At 39.5% G+C, this 25,436-nt stretch overlaps 1 protein-coding gene across 1 annotated transcript in view; it reads right to left on the bottom strand.

The window, feature by feature from the left end:
* The window catches only part of pth1r (parathyroid hormone 1 receptor), a 99,925-nt gene extending 76,803 nt beyond the window's left edge, over positions 1-23,122 (bottom strand). Inside the window, exon 1 of the mRNA XM_024009265.2 lies at positions 21,979-23,122. Coding sequence (XP_023865033.1) covers positions 21,979-22,050 — 72 coding nt within the window. The 5' untranslated portion in view covers positions 22,051-23,122. The remainder of the gene's footprint in view (positions 1-21,978) is intronic.
* Positions 23,123-25,436: the final 2,314 nt, after the last annotated feature.

The following is a 25,436-nucleotide window of genomic DNA, read 5'->3' as shown; positions in this document are numbered from 1 at the left end:
ACGACCTACTCTCTACCGCTGTTGTGTCTTTCTGGGTAAAGTCTCTAAGACCTTTCGCACACCGACGTGCAATTTGCATCGTCTTTATTATTTGCCAAAAGTCTTCAAGCTCTGTCAATTTGCCGACTGTTCTGCTCAACACTTGCAATACGCATCAATCATTCTAGCAGTTCTTTCATCAGATGTACAAGTAAAACTGATAACTACATACACATAACAACTACAGATACACCTGTAAACATTCACACATGTTCTTCCTATCGTGTCCACCTGCCAGTCGCACGCTCTCTCTCCATTATTGAGCCAACGTTGAAGCGACATCGCAGAGCCAATATGCAGTCTCGCGTAAGTGTGTCATGCGACTTGATGTAATTATTACAGCAGAGATTACACTTAAACTCGCAACTTATATTCATCCCTATCTCTCTCTCTCCAAAACTCCACTACCACAACAACGAACGTGAAGCCACATGAATAATACGTGCTGACCACAAAAACACTACCACATAGACAATCACCCACAATCACCATCACCAAATGACAAAAACAGGCTACCTAAATATGGTTCCCAATCAGAGACAACGACTTAACACCTGCCTCTGATTGAGAACCATATCAGGCTAAACACAGAAACAGACAAACTAGACATACAACATAGAATGCCCACTCAGATCACACCCTGACCAAAACAAAATATAAACATACACAGCAAACTATGGTCAGGGCGTGACAGTAAGCAGCCTCCGGGGTAGATTTGGCCTTATGTCAGTCCTTAAAGCTCCACAGTCCTTAACGATTACAAGCCATCACAATAACATTATGCAGCCACCACTATGCTCGAAAACATGGAGAGTGGTACTCCAGTAATGTGTTGTATTGGATTTGTATTTAGGGCATAAAGTGAATTGCTTTGCCACATTTTTTGCAGTATTACTTTAGTGCCTTGTTGCAAACAGGATGTATGTTTTGGAATATTTGTATTCCGTACAGGCTTCCTTCTTTTCACTTTTCACTTTTCACTTTTCACAATTAGGTTAGTATTGTGGAGTAACTACAATGTTGTTGATCCATGCACAGTTTTATCCTATCACAGCCATTAAACTCTTTAACTGTTTTAAAGTCACCATTGGCCTCAAGGTGAAATCCCTGAAAGGCTTCCTTCCTCTCCGGCAACCGAGCTAGGAAGGACATCTGTATCTTTGTAGTGATTGAGTGTATTGATACACCATCCAAAGTGTAATTAATAACATCACCAAGCTCAAATGGATATTCAATGTCTTGTTTTTTTGTTTTTTTACCAATCTACCAATAGGTGCCCTTCTTTGTGAGGCCTTGGAAAACATCCCTGGTCTTTCTGGTTGAATCTGTATTTGAAATTCACTTGTCAACTGAGGGACCTTACAGTTAATTGTATGTCTTGGGTACAGATGAGGTAGTTGTTAAAAAATCATGCTAAACACTATTATTATACACAGAGTGAGTCCATGCAACTCATTATGTGACTTGTTAAGCAAATTTCTTCTTAACTTATTTAGGCTTGCCAAACAAAGGGATTGAATACTTATCGACTCAAGACATTTCAACGTTGACATTATGGGGTATTGTGTGTAGGCCAGTGACAAAAAAACGAATATTGTGGAGGGCCGAGTATCTGAAGATTAAGTTTTTTCCTTTCAATTAGGACTTAAACAACCAGGTAAGAGGAGTTCCTTACTAATTAGTGACCTTAATTCATCAAATGAGTACAAGGGTGGAGGGAAAACCCGCGGACACTCTGCCCTCCGGGGAATGAGTTTGACAAATGCTGTAACACAACAAAATGTAGAACAAGTCAAGGGGTGTGAATACTTTCTGAAGGCACTGTAAGTGTCTGCAATGAATGACACACACAGAGTGACACACATTTGTGTGCCAGCCAGGACATTTGCTAGTACACTTTAGTGTTGTCACGATACAATAATTTTTACTTTGATACCAATAGCAGGTTTAGTATCACGATACTTGATACCATCACGATACTACACACTAAAATCAATTTACACACAATACCCATAATGACAAAAAAATGTTGACCCTAGAAATTGAGCTCAGGTGCATCCTGTTTCCATTGATCATCCTTGAGATGTTTCTACAACTTGATTGGAGTCCATCTGTGGTAAATTCAATTGATTAGACATGATTTGGAGAAGCACACACCGATTTATACAAGGTTCCACAGTTGACAGTGCATGTCAGACCAAAAACCAAGCCATGAGGTCAAAGGAATTGTCTATACAGGTCCGAGACAGGATTGTGTCTAGCCACAGATCTGGGAACCAAATGTCTGCAGCATTGAAGGTCCACAAGAATACAGTGGCCATCATCATTCTTAAATGGAAGAAGTTTGGAACCACCAAGACTCTCCCTAGAGCTGGACGCCCGACCAAACTGAGCAATCGGGAGAGAAAGGCCTTGGTCAGGGAGGTGACCAAAAACCTGTCACTCTGACAAAGCTCCAGAGTTCCTCTGTGGAGATGGGAGAACATTCTAGAAGGACAACCATCTCTGCAGCAGTCCACCAATCAGGCCTTTGTGGTAGAGGGACCAGACAGAAGCCACTCCTAAGTAAAAGGCACATGACAGCCCACCTGGAGTTTGCCAAAAGGCACCTAAAGGACTCTCAGACTATGAGAAACAAGATTCTTTGTTCTGATGAAACCAAGATTGAACTCTTTGGCCTGAATGCCAAGCGTCACACCTGGAGGAAACCTGGCACCATCCATACGGTGAAGCATGGTGGTGGCAGCATCATGCTGTGGGGATGTTTTTCAGCTGCAGGGACTGGGAGACTAGTCAGGACCGAGGGAAAGATGAATGGATCCAAAGTACAGAGAGATCGTTGATGGAAACCTGCTCCAGAGCGCTCAGGACCTCATACTGGAGCGAAGGTTCACCTTCCAACAGGACAACGACCCTAAGTACACAGCCAAGACAACGCAGGAGTGCCTTCGGGACAAGTCTCTGAATGTCCTTGAGTGGCCCAGCCAGAGCCCAGTCCTGAACCCGATTTAACATCTCTGGAGAGACCTGAAAATAGCTGTGCAGTGACGCTCCCCATCCAACCTGACAGAGCTTGAGAGGATCTGCAGAGAAAAATGTGAGAAACTCCAGAAATACAGGTGTGCCAAACTTGTAGCGTCATAACCAAGAAGACTCGAGACTGTAATCGCTGCTAAAGGTGCTTTAACAAAGTACTGAGTAAAGGTTCTGAATACTTATGTAAATGTAATATTTCAGTTAATTTTGTATTTTTGAAGTGCAAAATTATAAAATATATAGTTTTTGATTTGTCATTATGGGGTACTGTGTGTCGACTGATGGAGGGGGAAAAACAATTTTATACATTTTAGAATAAGGCTGTAACGTAACAAAATGTGGGAAAAATTGAAGGGGTCTGAATACTTTCTGAATGCACAATAGCTACAGTATCTTCAACCTAGCCTACAATCTTGAAAATGCTTGGTTGTTTGGATGACCCAACTGCTGGGTTGCAGGCATTGGATCACTTATTTGGATTGTGTTCTTTAAAAACAGCCAGGTTGGGTTGTTGATGCTGGGTTATCAAAATATGACTCAGCATGTCAGATCAGAAGACTAGAGACATGGCTCATTAGGGGCGTGGTTTTCAGATATTTATTTTTGGCCACACATTCGAGTAAATGTCATTCCGGACAATCTGTTCTGTTGTATTGTCATTACATGTTAAGATTGAACACTAACAGTTTTGTAGTAATGAGGCTTACAGAGGTGTATGAGTTCCTCAAGAGCCTATGCAAATCCCAATGTTGGAATAGTTACCATTTTATTACTATATATAATCAGCAATGTTAAAGAGATACTTGTGGATTTTGGCTATGACACCATTAATCAACTTCCCCAGAGTCAGATGCACTCATGGATACTATTCTCTGCATCCAGTATGAAGGACGTTAGAGCTAACTAGTGTTAGCGCAATGACTGGAAGTCTATTGTATCTACTAGCACGCAATAAATTACTGGAAGTCTATGGTACAGTTGAAGTCGGAAGTTTACATACGCTTAGGTTGGAGTCATTAATACTTGTTTTTCAACCACTCCACAAATTTCTTGTCAACAAACTATGGTTTTGGCAACATGGTTAGGACATCTACTTTGTGCAAGACACAAGTAATTTTTCCAACAATTGTTTACAGACAGATTATTTCACGAAGTTTTTTACCTACACAAAGTTGACTGTGCCTTTAAAACAGCTTGGAAAATCCAGAAAATTATGTCATGGCTTTTGATAGGCTAACTGACATCATCTGAATCAATTTGAGGTGTACCTGTGTACCTCTAGTTAACAATTGCACTAACACTAGTTAGCAATTTCTTCAAACTGCACTCAGAGACATAAAAATGGTATTGATGATTTAATTTTACTCTGGGGAAGTAGATAAACGGCTTCATTGCTAAAATCCTGAAGTAGCCATTTAATATTATATTAGAATAATGTACAGTAATATGCATACATATGTGACATATGTGACATATGTGACATCCTGTGACATCCACCCGATGTCACAGGAAGGCCATAAAGATCATCAAGGACAACAACCACCCAAGCCACTGCCTGTTCACCCCGCTATCATCCAGAANTGGAGAAATGTCCTCTGGGCTGATGAAACAAAAATAGAACTGTTTGGCCATAATGACCATCATTATGTTTGGAGGAAAAAGGGGGAGCCTTGCAAGCCGAAGAACACCATCCCAACCGTGAAGCACGGGGGTGGCAGCATCYTGTTGTGGGGGTGCTTTGRTYCAGGTTTTGCAGTATTTGCTCTGTAATTTAGCTGAAGCATTGATTGGTTCTCTCAAAGGTTGTTTTTTTCCTGGGGGGGTGGTTGAGACATCTCATTGTTTGGAAAATCCAACAGTTGTAATGGAAAGGGTGGAGCTCAGGGGCTGTGTATGGCTGTGCGTGTTAGTGTTTGAGTGAGAAAGAAACAAAAAAACAACCAGGAAAAGCACATCCCCCTCCATTATCGATGCATTGTGCCGACAACATCAAAACAYCCTTTCCAGATTCTGAAGTCAGGAGGACTTGGAGTTAGGTGTTAGCCAGACTAATGTAAGTACCATTTAACCCTAGAAATTACAATATATTCCCCAGACAAAACCATGGATCACCAGATCAGACTGTAAGCTTTGAAACAGCTTGGAGATTTTCTGTTCTCATTGGATCATGCACTAAATGCAATGGAGCTTTTGCAGCAATCTAGGCAAAACCTCGCTGTTACCTGAATTTGACTTGGCTCAATGTGCTGAAAAGAGAGGATTTCTTACTCTTGCTACTGCTGGAAAATCTTGGAGCTGTGAACTTCATACTTACAAACRCATAAGCCCCAGAGGTCTGTAATGAAAGTAATAAAGGTCCTTTTAAAGAAATGCTCCCTGCATATAAGCCACAAACTAGCCAAGGAGAGCGGGTTGGTCCTGCCCAAAACTAGAACTGCATGCAAATCACATCAACAACAACTGTATCACAACTGAGGAGGATTCCTAGTAACGACAGATCTCAGCAGCTGCCTTGATCTGAGAAATTGATTATTTGAAAGCCCGTTTGATGTTGTGATGAGGGCTGTGTGGTGGATATGTCAGTATATGTCATGAGTGTTTGAAATGATATCCCTTGCACCSCCGGTGACGGAGGGTGTTGCAGGATGTTATGTCAATGGGGAAGGCAGCAACACGGCTGAGAATCTTCACAAGTCAACGCAATTGAGGTACCCTGGGAGTTGTGGCATGGTCACCACATAGAATTCTACAATTCTATAGCAGAATATTCCTACAGTCGCTGGATAGAGGGAAGAAGAACCCCAAAGAACYAGACATTTGCTTAGTGATTATTAAAAACGTATATCAAATGTTTTTTTCATGGTCAAATACACAAATGTCATATATCTTGTGTTRCATGTTGTAACACAAGATAACACTGTTCATAGGTATCTTGGGAACAATGTTTAGGTAATTCAACCGTGGATCGAGGAGACAGAAGAAGATGGTGCCGACAGACACTGTTGCTAGCTCCTACTTTAAGCATTTCACTGCACCTGTCATACCTGCTGTAAACTGTGRAAGTGACAAATACAATTTGATAGGCTGTGTTATCAAATGTTGGCACTGAAAGAGTGTTAATTCCTGCAGGTTGGTCAAACCATTTGACACACGCCTTCAGTTTCAAACACAACCATTGCCCATTATTTTTGTCTCTTGATATGCATTTGAAACTTGGCAGCTGCCCACATGTGACAAAATCCCTCTTTTCATTTCTTTACCAGGCCTTCATGAAAAACCAAGAACATACCTCCAATAGGTTGTCTGTACAAAAGATCAGTACAGTCATATTCACTATTTATTTTCCTATTTACATACTCTGCTTCATACAGGTAATAATAAAGACGGTTGCCTTTCCTGGCCTTTAAAATGCATGATGTTCTAACTGTGATTCAGGTATTGACTCCGTAAATGACCCGATGCAGAGAGTTATGATTATGGGAATGTAGAATATTAGAACAGGCATGATTTAACATAATTATGTGCAGTGCAGTCAGTGATGGTGGAAATACAAGAAATTACATATGACAATATGGAATCACAGTGTCATGTAGTTCAGTGACTTTACTTTCTGGTAGGTAGACCAACAGCACTATTCTTGCTGTACTGGTTCCAGCAGCAACATCTCTCCAAAATSTATACTGAAATAAAATATATGAATTGCATTGGCTCATGAACACTTTTTAGTCAGTTATTTAGTAAGTTATTTCCAAAATAAAGCATGGTGCTAAGCYTAARCCTGTCAAGAAATGTCAATACGTGTATACTATAAAATGTAAATGGTCCATTCAAAACACCAAATAACAGATTTATCTTTGCTAGAAAGAGCATTAGAGACCCGCCAAAAGTCCTATGGAAAAAAGAGACGCATCACTAAAATATCTGTGTTAGTAGCTCGGTTTCCATCTAATTGGCGACATTTTCCCACCAGAGATGTGTTTCCATCAAATTGACTTGTTGCAGATAAAAGGCTGAGCGTGATGACGTAGTGCACATACAAATACCTTTTGCGGTTAAATTTCCATGTACTGAATGAAAAAATCCAAGTTAAATGGGTTTCCATCAAATGTTCAATATATAGAGCGAGTGTGCCCACTCTGGTATTGGCATGTGTGATCTAGCCAACAGCTCTCAGACYCAGATAGGCTACATACATGATGATATTATTATGGACAAACGAGCAAGATAATTTTTATTTGTCYAACGGCAGCCAAGCATCAATGATCATGTCACCAGAATAAGACCATCAATATTTATTSGAAAGGAGAATCAAGTTCATCACCTTGCTCTTTCAACACCCTGTGAAGTTCATCGTAATTTATTTAATCTGTAGCCTAGTAAACTGCATGCATTCCTGAGTCGTAGTGGGAGGACCACACAACATGTCATCGCGTGACTCCAAGTTTACTTATAATATCAATAATTGCMCATGAAAGTGTTTTCACCAATATTTCTCGCTTAATTAATTTTGCAGACAAYGAGATCCCACCTTGTCTAGCGTATTTTGTTTTGTCGACATTAGGAAAGTTTACCATCAGGCCTGTCATGACATTTTTTTTTATCAGACATGTAAGTTACTCGCATAAAAAGGTTGGGTGGAAACCTGATTAGTGGTGTAACTTTTTCAGTGAGGTGTAAAAGTGGCATTGAGTTACTCACACTCCTGCATTCTTTAAGTGGAAAAGTTGAGAGAAAAAAGCGAAGGTCAAAAAAAGTCAAGAAAACAAGCTCTTTCCTGAGTCAAACACAGCCATGGTATAACTTTACCATGCCAACGAAACTAAAGACTTGACTATTAACAGGCCCGTTATGAGACTGAGTCACAGCCCTTTTCAAAAGCCCTGCTATGTGTCAGTCAACATAAAATAAATGTATGGGRAATAGATAGATACATACATTTTGAATATAAGAAATGTCAAAGATATATTTAAAATTCTCTATTAAGAAAATGTAAGGAAACTGCATAAAAAACTATTTGATTGGGATAATCATGTGTAAGGAGTGTTTTTAGCCCCTAAAAGTGTACTTATGTGTGAGAAATCTCAAATTAAGCCCAGGAAGAAGAAAAAAAAAATCACACAAACACTTTTCGAAGAGACCAGGCAATGACGACAGTAGTTGACCTTCTCACACCGACTGGAATGAGAAGAAATGTCCTCCATCCATGAATATTTAGTATGTTTACAACAGTAGCCCACAACTAACTCTCAATATACAGTATAAAATCACTATTTGGCACTCAGATTTATAGCACTGAAATGCATTAAAATGAAGATCATACATTACGAACCAATAAGCTATAACYGTTCATAATGATTCATGAATTTACATGTTAACTAGGAAAATTACTTATAAACCTTTTGCAGTTCCTCTTAAGTCTTGTACTACTTAAAATGTTAGGCTGGAGGGGTGTGAATTAAATAATTGTACTGGTTCAGTGTCACATCCATTAAAGACTACCTCGTTTCCTACTGCCCTCTTCACTTTCTCAGTAGTTTATCACGCTCGTGCACACACACACACACAATATTAGGCATTTCTCATCCCGCCAAACCCTCCTATGTCAACAAAATGTCTCAGTGCGTCTTGGTGACTGGGAAAGAAAGGGTAATTCTGAAGGGAATGTGAGGAAGCAGTCKCGGTTTAAAGTTTTAATGTCACGTGCACAAGTACAGTGAAATGCCTTTCTTGGAAGCTCCAAACCCACCAATGGAGTAATCTATATCAATTTAGCACTAGATCAATGTTAACAATGGTAATACATACAGTGCCTTCAGAAAATATTCCACATTTTTGTTGTATTACAGCTTGAGTTAAAAATAAAAATAAAATAAAAAATCTCACCAGTCTACACACAATACCCCATAATGGCAAAGTGAACACATTTCCAAGCGTTTTTGCAAATCTATTGAAAATTAAATACAGAAAAATATAATTTATACTCCCGYGTCAATACTGTGTAGAACCACCTTACAGCTGTGTGTCTTTCTGGGTAAGTCTCTAAGACCTTTCCACACCGGGATTGTGAATTTGTGTCTTTATTCTTTGCAAAAGTCTTCAAGCTCTGTAAAATTGGATGTTCATCATTGCTAGGCAATCATTTCAGGTCTTTCCATAGATGTAAGTAAAAACTATAACTATAACTATAACTAGGACACTGTAACATTCACTGTCTTCTTCGTAAGTGTCACGCTCGTCGTCCTCCTCATCTGAGGAGGAGAAGTTTGAAGGATCGGAGGACCAATATGCAGCGTGGTAAGTGTTCATCTTGATATTTATTAACACAGAGAACACTTAACGAAACTATACAAAAATAACAAACAACGAACGTGAAGCTAATGAATAATAGTGCTGACACAAAAACACTACACATAGACAATCACCCACAATCACCCATCACCCACAATGACAAAACAGGCTACCTAAATATGGTTCCCAATCAGAGACAACGACTAACACCTGCCTCTGATTGAGAACCATATCAGGCTAAACACAGAAACAGACAAACTAGACATACAACATAGAATGCCCACTCAGATCACACCCTGACCAAACAAAACATATAAACATACACAGCAAACTATGGTCAGGGCGTGACAGTAAGCAGCTCCGGGGTAGATTTGGCCTTATGTACAGTCCTTAACAGCTCCACAGTCCTTAACGATTACAAGCATACCAATAACATTATGCAGCCACCACTATGCTCGAAAACATGGAGAGTGGTARTCAGTAATGTGTTGTATTGGATTTGTATTTAGGGCATAAAGTGAATTGCTTTGCCACATTTTTTGCAGTATTACTTTAGTGCCTTGTTGCAAACAGGATGTATGTTTTGGAATATTTGTATTCCGTACAGGGCTGTCCTTCTCTCTCACTTCACTTTCATTCCAATTAGGTTAGTATTGTGGAGTAACTACAATGTTGTTGATCCTATGCACAGTTTTATCCTATCCAGCCATTTAAAACTCTTTAACATGTTTAAAGTTCACCATTGGCCTCAAGGTGAAATCCTGAAAGGCTTCCTTCCTCTCCGGCACCGAGCTAGGAAGACAATCTGTATCTTTGTAGTGATTGAGTGTATTGATACACCATCCAAAGTGTAATTAATAACATCACCAAGCTCAAATGGATATATCAATGTCTTGTTTTTTGTTTTTTTACCAATCTACCAATAGTGCCTTCTTTGTGAGGCTGGAAAACATCCCTGCGTCTTTCTGGTTGAATCTGTATTTGAAATTCACTTGTCAACTGAGGCCTTACAGTTAATTGTATGTCTTGGTACAGTGAGGTAGTTGTTAAAAAATCATGCTAACACTATTATTATACACAGAGTGAGTCCATGCAACTCATTATGTGACTTGTTAAGCAAATTTCTTCTAACTTATTTAGCTTGCCAACAAAGGGATATGAATACTTATCGACTCAAGAACATTTCAACGTTGACATTATGGGGTATTGTGTGTAGGCCAGTGACAAAAAAAACGAATATTGTGGAGGCCGAGTATCTGAAGATTAAGTTTTTTCCTTCAATTAGGACTTAAACAACCAGTAAGAGGAGTTCCCTTACTAATTAGTGACCTAATCATCAATGAAGTCAACAAGGGTGGAGGGAAAACCCCGCGACACTCTGCCCTCCGGGGAATGAGTTTGACAAATGCTGTAACACAACAAAATGTAGAACAAAGGTCAAGGGGTGTGAATACTTCTGAAGGCACTGTAAGTGTCTGCAATGAATGACACACACAGAGTGACACACATTTGTGTGCCAGCCAGGACATTTCTAGTACACTTTAGTGTTGTCACGATACAAATAATTTTTTACTTTGATACCAATAGCAGGTTTAAGTATCACGATACTTTGAACCATCACGATACTACCACTAAAATCAATTTACACACAATACCCAATAATGACAAAAAAATGTTGACCTAGATAATTGAGCTCAGGTGCATCCTGTTTCCATTGCATCATCCTTGAGATGTTTCTACAACTTGATTGGAGTCCATCTGTGGTAAATTCATATTGATTAGACATGATTTGGAGAAGCACCACCGATTATATACAAGGTTCCACAGTTGACAGTGCATGATCAGACCAAAAAACCAAGCCATGAGGTCACAAGGAATTGTCTATACAGGTCCGAGACAGGATATGTGATGTCTAGCCAAGATCTGGGAACCAAATGTCTGCAGCATGAAGTGCACAAGAATACAGTGGCCATCGATCATTCGTTAAATGGAAGAAGTTGGAACCACCAAGACTCTCCCTAGAGCTGGCGACGCCCGACCAAACGTGAGCAATCGGGAGAGAAAGGCCTGTTCAGGGAGGTGACCAAAAACCCGTCACTACTGAACAAAGCTCCAGAGTTCCTCTGTGGAGATGGGGAGAACATTCGTAGGAAGGACAACCATCTCTGCAGCAGTCCACCATCAGGCCTTTGTGGTAGAGGGACCAGACAGAAGCCACTCCCTAAGTAAAAGGCACATGACACGCCCACCTGGAGTTTGCCAAAAGGCACCTAAAGGACTCTCAGACTATGAGAAACAGATCTTTGTGTCTTGATGAAACCAAGATTGAACTCTGGCCTGAATGCCAGCGTCACACCTGAGAAACCTGGCACCATCCATACGGTGAAGCAGTGGTCGATGGCAGCATCATTCTGTGGGGATGTTTTTCAGCTGCAGGGACTGGCGAGACTAGTAGGACCGAGGGGGAAAGATGAATGGATCCAAAGTACAGAGAGATCGTTGATGGAACCTGACTCCAGAGCGCTCAGACCTCATACTGGAGCGAAGGTTCACCTTCCAACAGGACAACGACCCTAAGTACACAGCCAAGACAACGCAGGAGTCCTTCGGACAAGTCTTCTGAATGTCCTTGAGTGGGCCCAGCCCAGAGCCCAGTCCTGAACCCGGATAAACAACACTGCGAGAGACCTGAGAAAAATGAGCTCGAGAATGACAAGAGATGACACTCCACACAAGACACAAACAACGAACAGAGCTGAGAGGAATCTGCAAGAAAAACTGACTAAAAAAAAAGCAAAAAAAAAAAAAAGAACAGAAAAAAGAAAAAAAAGAAGACAGAAAATAATAATAAAATAAAAAAAAAAGAGAGAAAAGAACACACAGAAAAAATACAAGGAATGTGCCAAACTAAAATGTAGACGCTCAAAATAAAAAACCAAGAAAAGACTCAAAGACATAGTAAAATCGCTGCATAAAAGGAATAGCATTTAAACAAAAAAAAAGCTACATGAAATAAAGGAATTACTGAAAAAATACTTATGATAAAATGTAATATTATCAAGTTAAAATTTGATAGTATATTGAAGAGTTAGCAAAATATAGAAAAAAAATATAGAAGTTATATTGATATATGTCAATTATGAGAAAAAAAAAAAAAAGAAAAAAAAAAAAGAAAAAAAAACGAAAAAAAGCAAAAAAAGTACTCTAGTGGTCGACTGATGTGAGGGGGAAAAACAATTTTATACAATTATAGAAAATAAGCTGTAACGTAAACAAAATGTGGGAAAAAATTAGAAAAGGGTCTGAAATACTAATGTCTGAATGACACAATAGTAAAAAACAATCTATTCAACACATAGCCACAATCTTGAAAATGCTTGGATTGATTGGAATAGACCCAACATGGCTGGAGTTGCAGCATGAGATCACTCTAATTTTGGATGTATCTTAAAAAAAGCACAGTTGGTTGTTTAGTTGCTGGTATATCACAACAAAATTGACACTCAGCATGTCAGATCAGAAAGACTAAGAACAATGGCTACATTAGCGGGCAGTAGTTTCAAGATATTTAATTATTAGAGACCACACATATCGACGTAAAATGATCATATCCGGACATATCAAGTTCTTATGTATTGATCATTTACATAAGTAAAGAAAACATGCAAACACTATAAACAGTTTGTATAGTTAATGAGACTTACAGAGGTAGTATGAAGTTCCTCAAGACCCTATGCAAGAAATCCCAATGTTGGAATATTACACTTTATCATATATATATCAGCAGTACTAAAGAAAAAGAATAACTTGTGGATCTTTCGCGTATGACAACCATTAAATAACTCTCCCCAGAAGTCAGATGCACTACATGGAAACTATTCTCTGCATCCAGTATGAAGGACGTTAGAGCTAACTAGTGTTAGCCAACATGACTGGAAAGTCTATTGTATCTACTAGCACGCAATAAAATTACTGGAAGCTCTATGGTACAGTTGAAGTCGGAAGTTACATACGCTTAGGTGGAGTCATTAATACTTGTTTTCAACCACTCCACAAATTTCTTGTAACAAACTATGGTTTGCAATTGGTAGGACATCTACTTTGTGCAAGACACAAGTAATTTTCCAACAATTGTTTACAGACAGATTATTATCACAAGTTTTTACCTACACAAAGTTGACTGTGCCTTTAAAACAGCTTGGAAAAACCAGAGAAAATTTATGTCCGGCTTGATAGGCTAACTGACATCATTGAATCAATTTGGAGGTGTACCTGTGTACCTCTAGTTAACAATTGCACTAACACTAGTTAGCAAATTCTTCAAACTGCACTCAGAGACATAAAAATGTATTGATGATTTTAATTTACTCTGGGGAAGTAGATAACGGCTTCATTGCTAAAATCCTGAAGTAGCCATTTAATTTAAATAGAATAATGTACAGTAATATGCATACATATGTGACATATGTTACATATGTGACATCCTGTGACATCCACCGATGTCACAGAGAACATAAAAGATCATCAAGACAACAACCACCCAAGCCATGCCTGTTCACCCCCCTATCATCCAGAAGCGAGGTCAGTACAGGGGCATCAAAGCAGGACGAGGACTGAAAACAGCTTCTAACTCAAGGCCATCAGACTGTTAAACAGCCACCACTAACATTTAGCGGCCGCTTCCAAACATACTGACTCAACTCCAGCCACTTTAAAATAGGGAATTGATGGAAATTATGGAAAAATGTACCACTAGCCACTTAAACAATGCCACTTAATATAATTTACATACCCTACATACCCATCTCATATGTATATACTGTACTCATATCATCTACTGCATCTTGCCATTTTATGTAATACATGTACACTAGCCACTTAAACTATGCCACTTATGTTTACTAACCCTACAGTACTCATCTCATATAGTATAACCGTATCTCTATACCATCTACTGCAATCACAGCCGAGTACAACGTTCTGTACCACCACTCATTCATATATCTTTATGTACATATTCTTTATCCCTTTACACTTGTGTGTGTGTGTAAGGTAGTAGTTGTGGAATTGTTAGGTTCGATTATTTGTTGGTTATTACTGCATTGTCGGAACTAGAAGCACAAGCATTTCGCTACACTCGCATTAACATCTGCTAACCATGTGTATGTGACTAATAAAATTTGATTTGATTTGATATTCAAGAAAAAAAATTGTAGAGTAAAAACTTTATATGAGGAACAGGAATGACATTTACTCTCACGGACGGCCAAAATAACTATCTGAAAGCCACGCCTCCAATCTTATGATAGGCTGCCGCAGCTATAATATTTTATTAAAGAGGTTCAAAATTGAACCCCTCCCATAAAAAAAGGGTTCCTGTTTGAAACTTTACACAGGCAGCCCAGTATCAGCGTATCAACATCAATCTGCGACACTTTGCAAAAATATATGCATAATGTCACAGCGATTCCTCTAAGAACCTTTTCAGAGTGGTTCCTCAAGGAACCTTTTTGACCTGAAAAGGTTACCCCACAGTGGCAATCTTTTGAACCCCAAAAGGTTATTGAATGCTCCTTTATTTCTTTATGCACTTGAAAAGTTGACCTATTCGCATAATACAGAGTGAAAAAGCGATGAGACAATAATATCTGTCTAATGCACATCTGATGATACTGCTTTCTCTTCCTGCATCAGATGAAAGGACAACAACCAATCCAGGTAGCTAGTCTGTATATAATACAGTGAAGCATATTTTGCCAATCATACGTCTGCTGCACAGTGGATCCCATTTCAGCACTGTATTATGAAACCAAGATCAATGATATAAAGAATGATGGGGAAAAAACGTTGACGTACTTTAAATGAAATTATGGGCAGAAAGACAAATTCAACTCCATCTTTCATTAAATCAGATGGCTTATTTATCACAAAACCATTTGATGTTGCCGATTATTTTAATGATTACTTAATTGGCAAAGTGGGCAAACTTAAGCAGGAAATTCCAACAATTAACAGTGAGTCATAGTATTCATGCATAAAAAAACTAAATAATGAAAGCATTTTATTTTAGAATTTTGTCAAGTTAAGGTGAGAGGTGGAAAAATGATTGTTATCAATCAATATTGACAAACCTCCTGGCATTGACAACTTAGATGGAAGGCTACTGAGGACAGTCGCAGACTCTATAGCCACTCTTATCTGTCATATCTTTAATCTAAATCTAGAGGAAGGTGTTTGTTCTAAGGCCTGGAGGGAAGCCAAAGTAATTCCGCTACAGAGAAGACCACTCAACATGTACTGCACTGACACAAATGACTGATGATTGGTTTAAAGAAATTGACAATAAGAACATTGAGGGAACTGTACTGCAGCCTTTGATATTATTGAACATAACCTGTTATTAAGAAAACGTATGTTTCATGGTTTTTCAACCTCTGCCATATCATGGATTCAGAGCTATACATCTAATAAAACTCAGAGGGTTTTCTTTAATGGAAGCTTCTCTAATGTCAAATGTAGGGTATGGTGTACCGCAGGGCAGTTCTCTAGGCCCTCTACCCTGTACATTCTATTTTTACCAATGGCATGTCACTGGCGTTAAACAAAGCCTGTGTGTCCACGTATGCTGATGATTCAACCATATACGTGTCAGCAACCACAGCTGCCACGTATACTCCCTCTCTGGCCTCTAGGTCACCAGACTGCTGATTATTACACACCAGCGCTTATTGACACTCACCTGGACTTCATCACCGCCTTGATTACCTGCCCTATTTATGTCACTCCCTTTGGTTTCTTCCCCTTGTTTCTGTTTCATGTCGGTGTGCTGTTAGTGTTTCTTGTTTTGTTCATGTTCATTTATTAATTAAATGTATTCACTCCCTGAACTTGCTTCCCGACTCTCAGCATACATCGTTACAGAATAACGCTTCACCAAAGGGAAGCAGTAAGGAGTGTTTTTTGTTTTTGTGTTGGAGGTGACGTCGGGTCTGGGTTCCGCTGCCGGGACAACCGAAGGATGCCTCAGCCGGCTCTTCAGGCTTTCATGCCTCAGCTGGTACATTGAGTGTCAAAACTCGGTTGGCGGGTCAAGCGTCTGTTGCCGAGTCTACCGAGGATGCCTCAGCTAGCTCGTCAGGCTTCCATGCCTTAGCTAGCTCGTCAGGTTTTCAAGACTCGGCAGGCTCCCATGCCACAGCTGGCTTGCTAAGCTCCGGCGCTTCAGACTGCTCATCAGGTTCCTGTGCCTCTACGGAGGTGACCGTTCCGCTCCTGATCCCCGAGAACGTCTCTCTGGTCGGTGTCCTGCGGCCGGGGCCGCACATCTGAGAGGGGGTGTTGTTTCATCTGCTCCTACTTCGGCGCTCTAGGTCGCCGGCCTTCTGCGCCCCAGCCGGTTTCGACAGGTTCCCGCGCTTCGGCAGAGGTGGCCGGTCCTGATCCCCGGGATCCTCCCTGTTGTCTGCGTCCTGCAGCTGGAGTCGCGCGCAAGGGAGGGTTTACTGTCACGTATACTCACTCTCTGGCCTCTAGGTCACCAGACTGCTGATTATTACACACACCTGTCACCATCGTCACGCACAAAAGCGATGTCGTGGAAAATTGCAAGATTATGTTATAATGCTTGTATTGCATTATAATGGTTGTTTTATTCGACAGAATAGAGTATTCTCTTAACTATTGTGTGTGTGTTCTACTGAGGATGGGCCTCTATGAGATAACACTGACAGAGGAGATTTACGATGCATTTGGGTGATAAAACCTAAAGAGCATTCCAGAGAACATGAGCTAATGGTTCTGTTCTATACCGTACCAGGGAGAGACGGTTCCAGTTTGGAGTAGGAGGGCCAGACACTGGTCTTTACAATGAAAACTATTGACACAGCAGTATGTTTTATAGATATCTTTCATACAAATCTTAACCTTTGTGAACTGTTCCTAAGATCTGTGGTTCGTCATGTAGGTTGAGAGGGGTGTATCTTGGCTATAAAGGAATTTTGTACTTTTCTGTTGGTACTTCCAATGGTTCATTAGAAATGGTGCATCATTGAAAGTCAAATTACTATTGCAAAGCTCTTATTATTAAAAATGTAGTTTAAGTATAACTCTGACTGGTGTGTGAAGTTTGTTTCTCCTCATTTGGTAAAGCAGAAATAAGCCACCARAGCGCTTATTGACACTCACCTGGACTCCATCACCTCCTCGATTACCTGCCCTATTTATGTCACTCCCTTTGGTTCCTTCTGCAGGCGTTACTGTTTCTGTCTCTGTTTCATGTCATAGCACTGTTAGTGTTTCTTGTTTTGTTCATGTTCCTTTATTTATTAAARGTATTCACTCCCTGAACTTGCTTCCCGACTCTCAGCGTACATRGTTACAACAGCTAKTGAAGTCACTGAAACCCTAAACAAGGAGTTGGTCKGTTTTGGAATAGGTGGCTGGTTCTGGTTCTGAACACCTCTAAAACTAAGAGCATTGTATTTCGTACAAATCTTGGGATATGATATGTACAGCTCTATATCAATGTGTTCACACTGAACGAGCTTCTTGAATAAACATATTGACTGAATCACACATCAGACATGGCTACCTTGTGTTTTACAAATACTTTGTGTTTAACTCTCACTCTGGGAGYAAGACWTGACAAGCGCAAGTCATCAGACAGCCAAAACACAGTCATGCAGTAGGAATTGGATGGCGATCCACACCGACCGTGGTTCCTGAAAGTAGCATTTCCTCTTAAAAAATTCAATAACCCAGTGAGTCTGAATCACTCACTCTGAGGACAGGCGATCCTACTHGGCAGGCAGCAGTGCTTTGGCCATGTCTGTGAATTGTCACTAAACTAAGTGTCAGGGTGAGAACAGAACGACAATGTCTCCATAGATACATGCAGTGGTGTAAAGTACTTAAGTAAAAATACTTTAAAGAACTACTTAAGTCGTTTTTGGGGGGGTATCTGTACTTTACTTATATTTTTTTACAAATTCTACTTTACTACATTTCTATAAATGTTACTTTTCCCTGGCACCCAAAAGTACTCCTTACATTTTGAATGCTTAGCAGGACAGGAAAATGATCAAATTCACGCACTTAACAAGAGAACATCCTTGTTCATCCATACTGCCTCTGATCTGGCAGACTCACTAAACACACATGCCTTGTTTGTAAATTGTCTGAGTGTTGGCGTGTGCCCCTGGCTAACTGTAAATTTAAAAAACAAAACGTAGCATTCTGGTTTGCTTATTATAAAGAATTTGAAATGATTCACACTTACTTTTGATACTTAAGTATATTTTTGCAATTACATTTACTTTTGATACTTAAGTATATTTAAAACCAAATACTTTTAGACTTTTACTTTTAGTATTTTACTATGTGACTTTCACCTTTTACCTGAGTAATTTTCTATTAAGGTATCTTTACTTTTACTCAAGTATGATTTGGGCACTTTTTCCACTACTGGATACATGTACTGAATGTAAACTACAGCAAGCACTATCAGTATACATTTGTTTTAAAGGACTTCAAATGACAAAGTACAGCTTAAAGCCAGACTTAGCAAGTRCAAAATAAAATGTCACTTTTATTCTGGTTTTAATATCTCAATGTATAGATGAAAGATTAATTTGTCATTTGGGTCACTTCAAAGTGAATATTTAAGGTTTCACAAATTATAAGTACAACAGCTTTGTTTACAAATTACAGGTCAGATTTCTCAAGGTAATTATGACACATAGGCCTATTGATAATTTATCTCGCACACGTTCAATCTGATCCTCTGATCCATCCACGACTACAGCAAAASATCAACAATAAATATCCAGCTATCTCAATCTCATTACAAACAAGACTCATTATAAATGAGAATTGAGTGATACAGAAGGGTAATTTAGCTGACAAATGCATGTCTTATTAGTAAATAATATTGGCTCCTGGCTGTCAGTGTGTCTGCCTGTCTGTGCGACAGTTGACTATGCACAGATTTGGTCTCTTGTTACAAAGTTGCTTTGATGTTGCTAGCTTGAGATTCTGAATGAAAACTGGAATTGTGGGCAATTTTCATTCAGCAAGGGATTGAGAGTATTTTCCTAGTGCAACACTTGCTAGTTGGACCATATTTGAGACTCCTCAGCACGACCAGTGCCCGCATGCTGGACACTATAGATAATAAGCACGAAAGCCAGCTCTGTCTACTGGTAATTGAAGAAACTAACTAGCTAATTTAGCTGGCTAGCAAACAGATAGATCCACACACACATTGCTTGCAAATGTGTATAGCCTACCGGTGGGTGATTAGCCCACAAACAAATAAACGTTACAGGTACATACAAACTTTGCTYGAGTTGCTAGCTAGCTAATTGTTTTCCTCTTGGATGTTGCGTTTACTATTGCAACKTTTTGATGTCTAATTTATTTTATAATTCYACCCTATAGTTTCTGAGTGTCGACTTTTCCAGGAAAGCGTTTGCACCGCAAGATATAGCTGATACAAGCTGATACAGTGCTACCTTTGCACCTTAGTTGGCGACCAATATTGTTTAACCTGTCTATTGGAATTGGAAATGGAATTATATTATAATTATATTATATTTTACTGCTGTAACGTTCATAGCTGACTCCACTTYTACATTTTTATTTTTATAATACAGTATAGTGGTCTACATGCTTGTTATAGGCTACAAGCAAACGAGAACACCTGCTGTCTGATACGGACTGATCATTGGCGGCTGGCCCAGCGGCCGCTTGAGAAGTCTCAGATAGAGCACGTTATTACGTCTTGCCTGGGTGTGTTTACATTATGTCTTGCCTGGGTTTGTCACCCCGACAGTTTGATATTTCAGAATCACAAATTACGCAAATGAGACKTAAGTCTGGCTTTAATGGAAGGATACACACTAACTGGATTAGTTAGGATTTAGACATTCCTAATGCAGTTATAGATGTTGTTCTCCGTGGTTCATTACTCCGCCTTCATAAACTGGGGYATCTATGTCATCTTTGGTCATACACTATAAAAAACAACTCTTAAAGGGGAACTTTTCAGAACACAAACAGAACATCAAAACTGTAAGGGTAAACACAATTCACAGACACAGCCTTTAACGACTGAATGTTGAATCAGCTATAAATACACAGTTAGCTATGTTATAATTGTTTTCCCTTGCCATCTAAACCAATGAGGCCAGCAGTCCAGTGACTGCGGCACAGTGATGTACCACATCACTAGAGAAAGGCACTGACAGATCCAGCCAACTGCCTGTTGAAKGCTCAACACACTCGGCCAAAAAACACAGAACAACCAGGACCKGAACTGCTCATTGCAGTTGCCTGTAATGCTGTCGGCAAGGCCACTGTGTAGGCTGTYGAGTAGAGCTACAGTTATACTGACAGTATCTGACATTTGTAAATACCATCATCAACCTTGTGGCATTACAAAATAAGTTAGCATTACCTATCCACATAAAATACCTACATGAGCATGACATTACACAGACATAAAATGTTAACGAGCATTTGCCCCCTATGTGGTACATGTACACTAACATTCTAACTTAGAAAGTGCCACACTGAAGTTACCTGGCAAGTAATTACAAGTGAATGCATGTTATTATGAATATAATAGATACCATGCCGGATGCAAAGTATGGTAACAAAAAGCTACATTTGTATTTAGACTCTCTCCACTGATGAAGTATTTCGGTACTGTATAGACATGTCAACATTACTAAGGATTAGCATAGCGATTTAACACAAGCACTCTTATCGCTCAGTATGATGGGGCCCCATGTATGATTCATGCATTATTCAAATGACACACATTYTAGTCTACCGTAGTAAAAACAATTCTTCATATAATGAAGTAAATGTCTACCTTATAAGAGTTGTTTTAATAGCATGAATTCAAGGAAATAGCACTGCATAGAATGAATGACCTGACCTATTATCTTTATGGCACAACCATAAGTGAATGCAATTCAATGAGGGGGTGGGTATCTATCCACAGCATCCTCTGTGGAGGGTGGGGAGCCTACTCCATTGCCTCAGGGCAGAGGAATAGTTAAGAATATCATATTGCAGGTAAAAATGTCTATTGAAACACTCTTGCTCTACCTGTGCTATGGGAAGAGATGTTCAAGAATGTGTCCGTTTTATTTGTGCCATTATTGACTATTCATGCATTCTCTACACAGTTTATTCAGATGGTTGATCATCTGTCAAAATGATTCCAGCTATAATGAGCTGGATGTTCAATGAAATTCAAAATTATTTCAAAAGATAAAGCCCAGTTAGTAAAGTAGCTTCAATCTATTARGACTGAATAGACATAAAGCACGAGCAAAAAAGATTGCAGTTTTGAAACTGCAGTAGAAGTGCAGTAACTGCAGTCTAGTGTGGTATTTRGGACCCAGTAATTGCAGGTACTGCACTGCAAAGTTACTGCTGTAAAGAAARTGTTATTTTGGACACAGTATTTGCAGAATACTCTAGGTATACTGCAATGTACTGCAGTTATTTTGCACTCTGACTGCAATCTTTTTTCGRAAGGGTGAGGTTAGCCGCCTACATACACAGATGACATGCAGAACATGTTCTATAATGAAAATAACTTACCAGACAGACACGACTTAGGACCAAGCTGAAGAGAAGACAGCCCAAACTGTGGAACACTAGAGTGGCTCCCATCCCGTTTCAGAAAGCAATTTTTACAGACGTTGATGCTTCAGTTAAAATGACTTCATCTACTTTTAACTGTCTCCAAAAGCGCTAGTCATGTTTCACTCCATCTGTCCTCTCATTATGGTATTGATAGTGGCTTGTAAAATCATAACTATAATCTCTTCGCTTTCCCTCCCTCTTTTTAAATCCGCAACACGTTCAAACTGAGCCCGCTCACTTTATTTCTCTGCATCTGTCTGTTTTTTTCTTCTTCTGAAATTACATCCACATGTCAAAACTATTTATGTCGCTCTCGTTCTGCGGTGGGAAGTTCAAATGATTCTTTGTGGAGAAGAAACCAGCGCGGTATTTTTAGGTCTTTTTAGTCCTTCAGACTAARTTAAACACTTCAGTATGGAGCTGTGCGCCTTTATGCCATACCCCAAACGTTCCTTTTCACTAACTCAGTCCAAATGTTAATTGGTAAGTGTTCAAACTCATACAAAAAGATGTAGCTAACTTATTAAAAGATGTGTCRTAAGTTAATTAATTTAATTTGCAAATTGTGCACAACGCATGGCTCATCATGTCATCTATCACAGTAAATAACTATAGCCAATTTAATTCTATAATCATTTCACAGAAGACGCTTGCTTATAATGACAGATTTTAGCATACAAAATGCATATCAAGACAAAGCGTCACGTCAGTCATAAAATTATGAACTTTTTCCTAATAAGATTCTTGCTTTGGCGAAACATCTTATCGTTGGCTGTCCCCCCAGACATTAATTTCGGACCAGAATAGTTGYCCCATTCACACTAATGATCAATCTATACATTGTATCGAACTATAAAAAGTTTAACTTCAGTTATACSAGTCTATGTGGATGTATCAAATCCCAAAACGTAACGCGATTTACGCATGGTGATTTAGACAGTCCAAGGAAAACGCCAACTCGGCTATCAAGATCACACTTACGCTATTTGAGAGAAAACAAACTGATTCATTTCACCTATTTCAGAACCACCTACATCTAAAAAAGGCAGCTTCCTTTCAAATAGTTATCCCTAATATTCAACACGGCTCCAAATGTTGACGGCAGCGGCTCGAAATCAGTTGTGAGTAATGTGGATGAAAAAGGGGATGGAAAGAGGCAGGTATTAGACAGGCGCGTGAAAGGATCTCATTGGTCCGCGCTCTCTTGCTTTAGATTAAACCACGACTCTAAAACGACATATTTTGTCACCCCTTCCACACAATCTCCACATTCAACCGATTTCTGAGTGTTGCCAATTCATTTCRGCAAACATCTTTAACTGTATTTGCCATCGACACATAATGCATAGGAGGAGTAAAATGTTCCAGAAACATTTTACATTTTATTATTTTTTCACTAGTAGCCTACTGTACATATCCTCTACATCAGGGTTCCCCAATACGCGGCCTGCGGGCCAAATTCGGCCAGCAGGTGATTTTATCTCACTCATCATTATTCACGATTRATTTAGGACTATCTGTGGTAGCATTCACATGATCATAGAAGTGTTTAGAAACATATTKTATTTTAATTTACAATAAAAGTGACTCCAAAATGACACAATACATGATTTACAATTCATTTCTATTSMGCACAAAYTAATCTGAAACACAACCAAAACCAACAGCAAATGCATCGGTTTGTGTCAAGAACTGCAATGCTTAACAGTTTCGCGTGTGTATCAAGAATAGTCCACCACCCAAAGGACATCCAGCCAATTTGACACAACTGTGGAAAGAATTGGAGTCAACATGGGCCAGCATCCCTGTGGAATGCTTTTGACACCTTGTAAAGTCCATGCCGCAARGAATTGAGGCTTTTCTCAGGGCAAAAAGGGGGAAGAAGAATAGGCWAAATGTCTGACACTATTGGTTCATCAAATGGTTTTGTTAGAGGAGCATCTGTAGTCTATCTWTGGCAGTTCTCTTGCATTGTTAGAATGTCAACACATTCAAAATGACAAATTCAAAGAAATATTACATCYGTCAAGGTCAGCAGCTAAGTCGGCCTACTGTACGATCACAACCGTAAATCTTACTGCTTACTCATTAGAACAGATAGGCAAATAACTACAGTATCACTTTATAAGAAAACTTGCCAATTCATTTGGTAAAAAAAGTACAGAGTCAAAGCATATTTTAATAGAAGCTTGCATGTAGCCTACCACACATAAAGTGAAAAGGAAACGTGAGTAAGTTATTGTCATGGGACATGCTGTGAGGGACTGTTGATTTGGAGTAAGATACCATCCAGTCCATATCTATTATAAATGGGAGAGAATTATGCTTCTGTGCCACAGAAATTGTCAACCATATGTCACACTGAGAGAGATTGTAACACAGCACAGATTTTGCATCCACCTGTAATAGAGCATCTCACCACCCCAATGTACAGTACCAGTCAAAAGTTTGGACACACCTACACATTCCAGGGTTTTTCTTTATTTTTACTATTTTTGACATTGTAGAGTAATAGTGAAGACATCAAAACTATGAAATAACACATATGTAATCATATAGTAACCAAAAAAGTGATCAACAAATCAAAATATATTTTATAATAGAGATTCTTCAAAGTAGCCACCCTTTGCATTGTAGTCATTGTAGTCAATTGCACACTCATTGAGCTGTAGTCAATGAACAGCATTCTCACGTAGGTGTTCCTTTTGTCCAGGTGGGAAAGGGCAGTGTAGATTGCAATAGAGATTGTGGATCTGTGGATCTGTTGAGGCGGTATGTGAATTGGAGTGGTCTAGGGTTTCTGGAATGATGGTGTTGATGTGAGCCATGACCAGCCTTTCAAAGCACTTCATGGCTACAGATGTGAGTCCTACGGGTCGGTAGTAATTTAGGCAGGTTACCTTGACATTCTTGGGCATAGGGACTATGTTGGTCTGCTTGAAACATGTAGGTATTACAGACTTGGTCAGGGACAGGTTGAAAATGTCAGTGAAGACACTTGCCAGTTGGTCAGCGCATGCTCTGAGTATACGTCCTGCCTGTTGAAAGGTCTTAATTAGATCGGCTACGGAGAGTGTGATCACACAGTTGTCCACAACAGCTGGTGCTCTTATGTGTGCTTCAGTGTTGCTTGTCTCGAAGGACGCATAGGAGTAATTTAGCTCGTCTGGTAAGCTCGTGACACTAAGCAGCTCGTGGCTGGGCTTTTCTTTTTTTAGTCCGTTATAGTTCGCAAGCTCTGCCACATCCGACGAGTGTCAGAGCCAGTGTAGTAGGATTCAATCTTAGTCCTGTATTGATGCTTTGCCTGTTTGATGTTTCGTCTGAGGGCATAGCACAATTTCTTATTAGCGTCCAGGTGAAAGTCCCGCTCCTTGAAAGCGACAGCTCTACTCTTTAGTTCAGTGCGGATT

This window comes from Salvelinus sp. IW2-2015, linkage group LG19, assembly GCF_002910315.2.
Source record: "Salvelinus sp. IW2-2015 linkage group LG19, ASM291031v2, whole genome shotgun sequence".
Lineage (NCBI taxonomy): Eukaryota > Metazoa > Chordata > Actinopteri > Salmoniformes > Salmonidae > Salvelinus > Salvelinus sp. IW2-2015.
Note: the sequence above shows the minus strand (reverse complement) of the source record. Positions and strands in the feature narration are given on the sequence as shown.